This window comes from Notamacropus eugenii, chromosome 5 (assembly GCF_028372415.1).
Source record: "Notamacropus eugenii isolate mMacEug1 chromosome 5, mMacEug1.pri_v2, whole genome shotgun sequence".
NCBI classification, from domain to species: domain Eukaryota; kingdom Metazoa; phylum Chordata; class Mammalia; order Diprotodontia; family Macropodidae; genus Notamacropus; species Notamacropus eugenii.
Genome location: NC_092876.1, coordinates 217215761 through 217228428, shown reverse-complemented (window position 1 = coordinate 217228428; position 12668 = coordinate 217215761). Strand labels below are relative to the sequence as shown.

The 12668-nt window shown below is 35.0% G+C and overlaps 1 protein-coding gene across 5 annotated transcripts in view; it reads left to right on the top strand.

The window, feature by feature from the left end:
• The window catches only part of CCDC148 (coiled-coil domain containing 148), a 300035-nt gene that overhangs the window by 208805 nt on the left and 78562 nt on the right, over nt 1-12668 (top strand). For all 5 annotated transcript variants that reach the window (XM_072612054.1, XM_072612057.1, XM_072612056.1 and 2 more), the window contains one exon: nt 2614-2754. In XM_072612054.1, coding sequence (XP_072468155.1) covers nt 2614-2754 — 141 coding nt within the window. The remainder of the gene's footprint in view (nt 1-2613; nt 2755-12668) is intronic.

The following is a 12668-nucleotide window of genomic DNA, read 5'->3' as shown; positions in this document are numbered from 1 at the left end:
GATGTAAACAATAATACAGTAAATATTATAAACAGAATAACATTATTAAATCCCTTATGATTTTTCTTTCCCATTTACCTTTTTATGCTTCTCTTTAGTCTTGTGTTTGAATGTCAGATTTTCTATTTAGTTCTGGTCTTTTCATCAGGACATTCCTCAGTTTAATTAAACATTCATTTTTCCCCCTAAAGCATTATGTTCAGTTTTGCTGGGTAGCTGTAATCCTGGTTCCTTTGTCTTCCATAATATCATATTCCAAGTCCTCTGATCCTTTATGTAGAAGCTGCTAAATCTTGGATTATCCTGACTGTGGCTCTATGATATTAGAATTGTTTCTTTCTGGCTGCTTGCAATATTTTCCCCTTGACTTGGGAGCTCTGGAATTTGGCTATAATATTCCTGGGAGTTTTCTTATTGGATCTATTTCAGGAGATGTTTAGATGATCAGTGGATTCTTTGAGTTTCTATCTTATCCTCTGTTTCTAGGATATCATGGCAGTTTTTCTTGATAATTTCTTGAAATATGATTTCTAATTTTTATTTGATCATATTTTTCAGGTAGTTTAGTAATTCTTAAATTATCTCTTCTCAATCTATTTTCCAGGTCAGTTGTTTTTCTGATGAAATATTTCACATTTTCTTCTATTTTTGCATTCTTTTGATTTTGTTTTATTGTTTCTTGATGTCTCATAAAGCTATTAGCTTCCACCTGCCCAATTCTAATTTTGAAGGAATTATTTTCCTTAATGACGTTTTGTATCTCCTTTTCCATTTGACCATCCTACTCCTCCCCTTCATTCTACTTTTTAAGTTGTTTTCATCAATGGATTTTTGTATCTCTTTTCCATTAGACTAATCCTGCTTTTTGAGAGAGTCTTCTCTTTGCTGGATTTTTGTGCCTCTTTTAATATTTGGTTTATTCTACTTTTTTAAGGTATTATTTTCTTCAGCATTTTTTGTGCCTTCTTTTCCAACCTGTCTACTCATTCTTCTATCACTTTTATTTCTTTTCTTCATTTTTTCTCTTCTTCTTTTATTTGATTTTTAAAATCCTTTTTTTAATCTCTTCCAGGCCCTGAGACCAATTCACATTTTTCTTTGAGGCTTTGCATGTAACTGTTTTGATTTTGTATTCTTCTTAGTTTGTGTTTTGTTCTTTGTCACTGCAGTAACTTTCTGTTGATAAATTCTTTTTTATGTTTGCTCATTTTCCTAGTCTATTTCTTGACTGTTAAAGTTGAATTTTGCTCCCACGGTAGAGGGAACACTGTTCCAAGCTTCAGGATTTTTGTGCTACTGTATTCAGAGCTAGTTGTGAAAGTTTGTCAGTTTCAGTTCTTTCAATGTGGTATGAACTAAAGAGAGGTGTGGTTAATGCTCTCCTGCCCTGTGTTCTGGTCTGTGAGTGACCACAAGGACTCTTTTCTGTTCTGGAATTGTGATCAGAGTCGCTGTTCCTGCTTGTCCTCTTCCTCACCTTGGACCCAGACCTGGACCTCTGGACTTTGATCCAGAACCATGTATGAGTAATGAAACAAGACTCTTACACCCAATGTCAGCAAGGGCACTGGGTGCCTTTGATTACTCATGTAATCTCCTGTTTAGTTTTCCAATTCCCTTACTCTCTGTAGGCTGAGATATCTGGAAGTCACTGCCACCACCACTGATTCAGTCACCTCTAGGGCCTGATGCTGATTTGCTGGAGTGTTACCTATGTTACACTGTGTTCCATTCTCATTCATGTTCTTTCTTGTCCATTTTCTATGTTGTCTTGGGCTGGAAAATTATTCTACCCCCATCCTTTTCTTGCTCTTCTGCTCCAGAGTGTATTTTGACATATTATTTTAACGTTATTTGGAGGGGAATTTGGGAGAACTCAGGCAAAACTCTGCCTTTACTCTGTCATCTTAAAAAAATAAATTATTTATAAAAATCTGAAGAGCCTAAATCTTTGGGGGAGCACTTACATGAAATAATGCATCATATATACTGTAACTTGTCTGACTTTTTTTGGTAAAATTTCATTAACAAATCATAGTCATGATTAAAACAAATATAAAGTATTAATGTTTGTTCAGGTACCTCCTTTTAACAATCAGAATGTGCCCAATGTATATGTATATGTCAATATACATCTTTAACTAAAACCTTACTCTAATGTTTATTGTGTTATTGATGATCCTACCTTCTTGAAAGTAATATCAATAGAGTACAAGCATTGCTAATTCTTACCAACTTGGAAAGTTTTCCTGTGTGACACTGGTAAGATCTATTCTTTGAGGACCAACCTGGCTAACTTCAGAGAGGTTCATCACCAGATTGATTGCTGCAGGATAATGAAAGTTTCAGCCACAGCAACTTTCTTCAAGAATTGTGATCTGCACTGGTGGAGGGAGTGCCCTCAATGTTGAAAGCAGAGGCCCTTGAACTATTGAGAAAAATGTACACCATGGATTTTTGTAGACCACATTGATACAGTTCATATCAATTTGCAATTTTGACAACATTTGTGTGATAAAGAAACTACTTGGAGAGTAACTCCAAAATTCACTGTGTGCATTTTGACCTCTGAATTTTATATAGTTGTCTAAAATGGTTTTCCACTTTTTTTAGGTTCTTCAGTGGCGAACACATCAAGAGGAAGAAGCAAAACTAGAGTACAACATTATTATTAGAAGAAGGGAAAAAGAAAAGGAGGAAGAGAAACTTCGGAAGGAGAGGGAAATGTTGCATAGAGAGGAAGAGAAAAAAAGAGTATGTATTCTGCTAGTGTTGTGAATTAATATGCTTAATTGCTGGAGTGAGCTTTGATTGATTTAGTATTCTTATAAACAATTCTTCATATTATCAGAAAGGTTAACAGTGCTATGTGGAGAGTAACTAGTGTCCTTTTGAGTTTCAAAGATGCCTAGACTTGCATAATTAGATGGCTTTTTTGTATTGCTTGAATTTAGTTTCCTTCAATTGGAAGAGAAATTGTAGGCAGAAATTATTTTATTTGGAACTGTTGTTAAATCTTAGGCTAAGGAATAATAGGGTTAAAATCAGATGATCCTTGTATAGTACCCCAGTTTACTGTAATATAGCAAATGAAGTATTGAAAGTTTGCACCCATGATATAATACATTGCATTGGAGAACAAAGGAAGGAACTTTTAAAAGAGTTCTATTACTTTTGGTATTCCTTTTGGGTAGTGTTAACCTTTTGCGATCATGTATTCAACCTTTTTTCTAAACATATATTTTAGCTTTCAGTATAGAAAAAAAAGTACTGTGCTAAACAAAGGCTTTTTTATGGAACCTAATATCAAATTTAGAAAATGGTGATAAGCATAGTTTAGGGAAAATTTCTCTTTTATGTAATTGTAAAAATAGCAACTGTTAGAATTGTGAAGGACTCTGGAAATCATCTAGCCAGACTCACTAAAGAACAGAGTGATTGTCCCTGGTTACAGAGCCAGGAAGTGGTAATCTGGGAGTAAGATCTAGGTTGCTTAATTTTCAGTGAGTTGCTTTTTCCAATATGTAATTCAATCTTGTGTATGCATGTCTGTACATCTATGTGTCTCTGTATTTGCATGTATGCCTCCATCTCTATCTCTCCCTGTATCTCTCTGTCATGTATGCCAGAGTTAGTTTTAATTTCATGATGATATTTATGTGGAAATGACTTATTTAATATTACTTTTGTTGTTCATTTGGAAATCATGTTCTTCTGTTAGTAACAACAATCACTTCAAGGAAAATACTTTTTTAGAAGGTGATTTGTGGCCTTTTTGCCCTTAGTTATATTTTGTCTATATCTTGGAAAAATGACATTGTCTACTGTGGGGCCCACATTCCATCTTTCCAACTTGGTAAAATCTTTGAGAATCTATACCCCACTAGCATGCTTTTTAAAGAACCAGGGTCATCATAAAGTATTAGGACTTGATGGAGAAATAATTGAATATGCCTAATTAATTCAGAATTTGTTGTGAACATATTTTCATGTAACCATGGTCAATAACGTACATTTTCTGACTAATCATCTCTGATAATTGTCCAAATAATCCTTCTCTAGATTCCAATGGACAGGGAATTATTTATTTCTTTCCACAGCAGGTCACCTTTTTTCCTATAAAAATATAGTGTGGTATTAATTTGTTTATTTTTAAATCTATAGTCAACAAATATTTTAATGGTTTATGGAACATGCTATAGAAAGGAAATGACACATATTGATGATGTGTAATTTTTTATGATTATTTGAGGGATAAAATCAGGGGCTTGGTATAGGAAATTGTCAACTTTTATATATCTGACCAAGAATAAATCCAATTTTAGTTTCTAAAAAAAGTAAAATGAATGGTTTCATCTCCCTGTCTAATAGGATAGTTGATATCTGGAACGAAATGATTGAATATACCAGATATCTCAAGAACCTGTTATGAGGAAGGACATACTTGGTATTGTCACATGTATTGATGTTATTTCAAAGAATGTGTTTGTGCCATGGAACTCGTAGAATATTGACAACTTGTTTTCTGAGATGATTGTACAGCACTCAGGAAATAAATACTTTGAATATAGAGTATATTCTCCATGAAATTAAATAGGATAGGTCAAATTTCTCCCAGAGAAAGAAAATCTTTCCCAGGCCTTTGATATGCAAATCAAACCAGAAGCAGAGATTCTACAAATAAATGAGGCCAGTCTTAACCAAGATCTTCTATATGCAAATTAAATATGAACTTCAATATGCAAATCAAGTATGAACTTCAGTGAAGACTAAGTGAACTTCACAACTTTGAATCAGGGATTCAGTGTAAATGTTTCACAAGATTAGCAAAACAATAGCAGAATTGCTATGATTTATAATTGTCCCAAGTTTTGGGAGGAGGCACCAAAATAATAGAAATATTAGGTAAGTTGATCTGCTACTAGAATCACTGTAGGGAAATTTCAGTGCAACAGTAGCTTTGGTTTAATCAAACAAAATCTCAGGGTCCTCATAAGGCAGAAAGTATGTCTTGATTGGGAACTAAAGGTTACAAATGAGTTTTGGGGAAGGAGAGGGGAAGAGAATATGTATAAATATATACATAAGTATGTATGTATATACATATGCAGAGATGTACATTATTATCACTACAATAAAAGAATAGCAAGTAATGGGAAGAAATGAGACATCACAAATAATGAATAAATGAGGAAAAAGGAAAAGGAAAAATGGAGAATGGAAAATCTGGAGATACTAATAGTTAAAATGAGAGTGAGAAATATGGATCAGTCAAAACCACTGAAAAACTTAAAATAAGGTAATAGTTGAAATTTAAGAAATATAGTTAGTAATTTGTTGCAGTAAGGTATAGTAGGTCTGTTTTGAATTGTCCATAAGTATGCATAAAAATTAGACTTAGTCGAATAATGAATTAATGAAGGTCATTCTTCTTACTGAAAAATATAATGCAGAATACTATAAGAGAAGGAAACACAAATATAGATGGATTTAATCTCCCTGTAAAACATAAAAGAGTTATAGAATAGATTAAAAAGCAATACTTAATCATATGTTGCCTACAGAAAATCTACATAAAACAGAAAATCTCACAGTTTTAGAATAAAAATTTGGATGAAAATTTACTAAAGCTTAAAAAGCCAGAAGTTGAGTTGTCATAACAGATGCAGCTAAATTCAGATTAAAAAAAGTATTTTGAGATAAACACAAGAACTATATTATGCCTAAAGGTAAGGTTGACAACAAAAGCATTTAAAAACAATTTGGAGTAATAATTTTATCAATGTGATGGATTCAAAGTGTGGAAAACTTTCATTTATGCAAGTCTGTAATTATAACTCATAGACTTAGAAATGAACTCAGTGCCTGGGGTACTGAGGCATTAAATGTAATAATGATGGTGATAATGTTGATGATAATGACAATGATGATGATAATAGCTAGCATAGTACTTACTATGTACCAAGTGCTATGCTAAGTGCTTTTGTAATTATTATCTCATTTGATCCTCACAACAACTCTAGGAGGTAGTTGCTAGTATTATCCTCATTTGACAGATGAAGAAACTGAAGCAGAGATTAAGTTACTTGTCCAGGGCCACACAGACAATCTCTGAAGTCTAATCTGAACCCTGAACTTCTTGACTTCAGCCCCAACTCTCTATCTACTAAACCACCTAGCTCTCTTGATCATAGTCACATAGTATTGTCAGAAGATGAATTGGAACCCAGGTGTTTATGAATTCAAGGCAACTCTCTCTATCATGGTGACTTTTAAAGATGGCATATCCATATGTAAAGGCAGAGAAAGTATTTTTTTTTTAAAAAAGAAAAACTAATCAAATTGCAAAAAGACAGAAAAAGTTTCTTATGTTAACTGGCTTTTTAGTTATTTACCTCTTTCTCATTAGGATAGAATGAATCTTGTATAGATGACCTTCTTACTGTATAAAATTACTATCTTTCTGCAAAAGTCAATAGCTTCATGGATTGTCATGGTCAAAAATATCATCGTCAAATACCTAGCCAATCCTGGTAATGAAACTCTACATAGTTAACTAGTCTTATCTGTGATAAGTAGACACAATCTGTTTCCAGGGTTACATCTGAAGCCTTTATAGAATTGTAGAATGTGCCAGAATTTATGCTTTACTAGCATAATCTTTGAGAAGCCAGGGTCACCCAAACTGAAGCAGTCTTTTCCTAAATTGTTCTCACCAAATAATCATCATTTTCTTGACTACTGTTATGGCAAAGTGAGCACTGCTCCTACCTCGGTCATAAAAGTTCTCTAACAAATAGTCTGTCATGTGTATGTTCCAATCCTAACAATATTCCTTGCTAAATGCAACTAAAGCTTTAGCTCTATTAAATGACTGTGCTTATTAATGTCTAGGGAGGCATAAAATGGAGATGAACTGTCATGAAATTAATTTGGAAATGTCATCTCAGATTTCCTGTGTAGAATGCTGTAGCTCAAGGATCCTTTTTTAGCTCATCCCACCATTATGGTGTAGGCATTATGGTGATCTTCTCACATGACTTTCAGAATCAAGAGGTTTCTTGCAAAGAAGTAGGAAAAAACCATCTAATTCCTCAGTGGATTAGCATGAAGACTGGTGATTAAAATCAGATGCAATTCAAAGAAGAGACATGAGAGAAATACCAGTCTGGATTAACAAAGAACTGTCAACACAATGATATACATACAAATATAGCTCATTTTATTGCATTTTGCAGATATTACATTTTTTACAGATTGAAGGTTTGTGGCAACCCCACATCAAACGTGTCTATTGGTACCATTTTTTCTGATAGCATGAGTTCCCATTGTGTCTCTGTGTCATATTTTGGTAATTCTCACAATATTTCAAATTTTTTCATTATCATTATGTCTGTTATGGTGATCTGTGATTAGTGATCTTTGATGTTACTATTGTTATTGTTTTGGAGTACGATAAACCATTCCTATATAAGACTACAAACAATTGATAAATGTTGTGTGTGTTCTGGCTGGGCTTGGTTTCAAGAAGTGGATTCAAATCCTGCCTCGAACATTCTGTGACAGAGTAAAAATCACTTAACCTCACTCAATCTATTTCCTTCTGTATAAAGTGGAACAAGTGATAACACCTATCTCACAGGATTATTGTAGGGATTTAATGAGACAGTGCATAGTAAGGAGTTTCACAAACCTTCAGTGCTACTATCTGAGCTATGTCAGCCAGATGACATATGACTGGCTCTCTGCTAATCAAGGGCACAGTCAGAAGTTATCCGTTAACCCATAGTTTATGTTTAATGGTAAGAGATGCTGGCTTGTTCCATTTCATGGGGAACTTGGAATTCTTGATATTGACAAGTTGAATAACATGTTGAGCCCAGTCATTGTGATAACTATACCCAGTCTGGATGGATGGTTTATCAAATTATTTGCTGAAGATGCAATCTTGCTATTAAAGTGCTTCTGTGAAGAAAAAGAAAGATGGAGGAGTCATCTCATATGAATAAGGAAGCCCTCCAGAAGATTCTGTTCACAGTTGATATTGTGCCATTTATATTAGACCACAGGAAATTAGAGAAAACTCTTTAATGAGATCCATAATTACATAAAAGAAATCAGTCTAACAATCTATACAGGAAAAAAAAGAAGTGGCTACTGTTTAAACTGTAACATGAAGTTTGAGGGTCAACCCATTGAAGAATTATAACAACATCTAGGACAAGCATTGTAGATGAATTAATAAGGTAAAAAAAAATATTAAATACCTACCATGTACCAGGAACTGTGCTAAGCATTGTGGATAAAAATACAAAAATGAAACAGTCCCTGCCTCAAGGAGGTTATATTCTAGTAGAGTGCAATAATATATATTATATAAGGAAGTAGTATTTTGGTCTAGGAAAAAATATTTTTGCTGTGGGAAGTTACATGGATTATAACTAAAACCACACAAGAGTCCATTTTCAGAGTTTTTCTAGGATGACAAAATCCAAGACAAACTCCCGTTTCTTAGTAGAGGGCTATATGATGTGTGAAGCATAGTTATCCGGCAAGATATAGTGGATTAGATCCACATGTCTTAAACTGTGGGTCTCCACCCCATATGGGGTTGCATAACTGAATGTGGGTATCTTAAAAATTTTGACAACATGAAAAGGTTTCTGAATGTGCAACAACCAAAAATTAAATCAATATCAAATATGTAATGAATCTGAGGTGTTTTTAAAAGTTCTTGCCCATGTTACATTACATGACTTCACTGTAGCCTTAATTCAGAACAGAGTATTGATAATTATAAAATCAAAATGTCAACCATCTCTGAAAAATGTTGAAGATGCTCTGTGTCCTGCAGTATCAAATATCCCACCAAGATTTAATTTTTTATGTAAAAATAAACAAGCACATCCATCTCATTAGTGTACAAATTTGCTTTCATCTTTAATAAGTGGTAAAATTATATATACACCAAGAATTGTTTCAAAGTAAATTTCTTTGTAATTTTTTATCAGTAATGTTTGATACATGTACCTATTTTATATACTTATATACCCAGGATCACATAAAAATTTCTCAGGCAAAAAGTAGCCACAAGTGGAAAAAGTTTAAGAAACACCAGATTAGATGAGTTTGTAGTCAATCAGAACAACTCAGTCCTAAGGCAGAGTTTCAGAACTGGGCAGATCTTCTCCTTCCTAGGAGATCACAGTCTTTGGAAGCCACATCTAATAGTTGACTATTCCAGATGGAGAATAAGTCGATTGAATTTCATTTGGAAAATTTCTTTTTTTTTTTTTTGGCTTTTCCATATTCTTTCTTTCTTTTTTTTAATGTCTATTTATTTATTTTTAGTTTTCAACATCCATTTCCACAAAATTTTGAGTTCCAAATTTTCTCCCCGTCTCTCCCCTTCCCCCACCCCATAACACCTTGCATTCTGATTACCCCTTCTATCACACCCCTCCCTTTCCTTGTCCCCTTCTTCTCTCTTTTCTTGTAGGGTAAGATAGATTTCTATACCCCATTACCTATATTTCTTATTTCCCAGTTGTATACAAAAACAATTCTCAACATTCATTTCAAATACTTTGAATTCCAACTTCTCTCCCTTCCTCACTTCCCACCCATCCCTACTGAGAAGGCAAGCAATTCAATATGGGGAATATATGTGTAGTTTTGCAAAAGACTTCCATAATAGTCATGTTGTGCAAGATTAACTATATTTCCCTCCAGCCTATCCTGCCCCCCATTTATTCTCTTCTCTCTTTTGACCTTGTCCCTCCCCAAAAGTGTTTACTTCTAATTACTCCCTCCCCCCATTTGCCTTCCCTTCTATCATCCCCTCTTCCCCACTTGTCCCCTTCTCCCCTACTTTCCTGTAATGCAAGAAAGATTTTCATACCAAATTGAGTGAGCATTTTACTCCCTCCTTAAACCAAATGTGAAGAGAGTAAACTTCACTTTTTCCCTCTCACCTCCTCCCTTTTCTCCTCTATTGAAAAAGCTTTTTCTTGCTTCTTTTATGTGAGATAGTTTGCCCCACTCAATTTCTCCCTTTCTCCTCCCAATATATTCCTCTCTCACCCCTTAATTTTATTTTTTTAGATGTCATCCCTTCTTATTCCACTCACCTTGTGCTCTCTGTCTATATGTGTGTGTGTATGTGTGTGTGTGTGTGTGTGTGTGTGTGTGTGTGTATAATCCCTTCAACTACCCAAATATTGAGAAAAGTCTCAAGAGTTACAAATATTATCTTTCCATGTAGGAATGGAAACAGTTCAACTTTAGAAAGTCTCTTATGATTTCTCTTTCCTGTTTACCTTTCCATGCTTCTCTGATTCTTGTGTCTGAAAGTCAAATTTTCTATTCAGTTATGATCTTTTCATCAAGAATGCTTGAAAGTCGTCTACTTCATTGAATGACCATTTTTTTTCCACTGAAAATACTCAGTTTTGCTGGGTAGGTGATTCTTGGTTTTAATCCTAGTTCCTTTGACTTCTGGAATATCATATTCCAAGTCCTTCAGTCCCTTAATGTAGAAGCTGCCAGATCTTGTGTTATCCTGATTGTATTTCTACAATACTGGAATTGTTTCTTTCTAGCTGCTTGCAGTATTTTTTTCTTGATCTGAGAACTCTGGAATTTGTCTACAATATTCCTAAGAGTTTCTCTTTTCATGTCTCTTTCAGGAAGTGATCAGTGGATTCTTTCAATATTTATTTTGCCCTGTGTTTCTAGAATATCAGGGTAGTTTTCCTAGATAATTTCATGAAAGATGATGTCTAAGCTCTTTTTTTGATCATGGCTTTCAGGTAGTCCCATAATTTTTAAATTATCTCTCCTGGATCTATTTTCCAGGTCATTTGTTTTTCCAATGAGATATTTCACATTATTTTCTATTTTTTCATTCTTTTGGTTTTGTTTTGTAATTTCTTGGTTTCTCATGAAGTCATTAGCTTCCATCTGTTACATTCTAATTTTTGGAGAACTATTTCCTTCAGTGACCTTTTGAACCTCCTTTTCCATTTGGCTAATTCTACTTTTTAAAGTATTCTTCTCTTCATTGGCTTTTTGGATCTCTTTTGCCAATTGAGTTATCCTATTTTTAAAAGTGTTATTTTCTTCAGCATTTTTTTGGGTGTCCTTTAGCAAGCTGTTGACTCACTTTTCATGATTTTCTTGCATTGCTCTCATTTCTCTTTCCAATTTTTCCTCCACTTCTCTTACTTAATTTTCAAAATTCTTTTTGAGCTCTTCCATGGCCTGAGACCATTGCATATTTACTTTGGAGGTTTTGGATGCAGAAGCCTCTGGGGGTATGCATTGTTCTTCTTCATCTGAAAGGATAGAAGAAAATACCTGTTCACCAAGAAAGTAACCTTCTATAGTCTTATCCCCCCACCCCCCCTTTTTTGGGTATTTTCCCAGCCAGTTACTTGACTTTTGAATCCTTTGTCAAGAGGAAGGTATACTCTGGGGACATGTAAGTTCTTAGTTCCTCCAAAGTGTCACAATCAAGGGAGAGGAGTTTACTCCTCTCCTGGCCTGAGCACTGGTCTGGGAGCAACCAAAAACTTTTTTGCCCAGAATCTGTGAATAGAATTCCCTCTCCACAACTGCCTCCAGCTCTACTAGGCCAGCACCCCTCCTCACCCCAGGGCCATGCTCAGGGCTGAGATTCAGATCAGCAGCTCAATTCCCCCAGGGGCTTTTGGCGGAGAGCTCCAAAAATGGATGCTGACACTGCAGTGGCTGCTGCTGGCAGTCTAGACCACCTTCCCTTCTCTTGGATGAAGAAATTTTCTTATTGATCTTTGAAGCTGTCTTTGGCGTTTGCTGGTTGAGGAATCTGGGAATTGCAGCTGCTGCTGGTGGCTCCCTGAGGCCTGTTCTGGGTCCTATCCCAGCTGTGCCACATGGCCCATGCTGGACTGTGCTCTGCTCTGCTCTAGGTGTGATAGACTTTTCCTGTCGGCCTTCCAGGCTGTATTGGGTTGGAAATCTTTTTCACTCTGTCATGTTGTGGCTTCTGCTGCTCTAGAATTTGTTTAGAGTCATTTTTTACAAGTATTTTATGGTCTTTGTGGAGGAGTTTCTACAGGTCCATCTTTCTACTCCACCATCTTGGCTCTACCCCATTTGGTAAATTTCTGAGTTTCTTTCACGATCATAGAATGAAAGAGCCAGGATGGATCTGAGAGAATATCCAGTTCAATTTTACCCAACCAAGAATACCATATACAGCATATCCAACAAGTAATCACTGGAAGAAAATCTACAGTGAGAGAGAGAGAATTTTGTCTCCCTGAGAAGTTCATTGCATTTTTGGATAATTTGAATTTTTAAGAGCTTTTTTTCATATATCAAACCTAAATTTAGCACTTTGCAACTTTAACCTATTATTCCTATTTCTGCTATCAGGGGTCAAGCAGTGCAAGTCTAATTTCTCTTCCATTGTAAATCCCTTCTAAGACTTCTTTTCTACAGGCTAGCATCCCTACTTCCTTTCACTGAGTTTTTTTCTCCAGTCTGCTCACCCTCCTGGTGACCTCTCTTTTGGACTATTTCCGTCTTTTTTAAGACTTCTCCCTGACACATAACACCATATTTTTTAATACCCCTTGTGTGAAATATTGGTGGTTTTTGGAATACCACAGTCTCCAAAGACT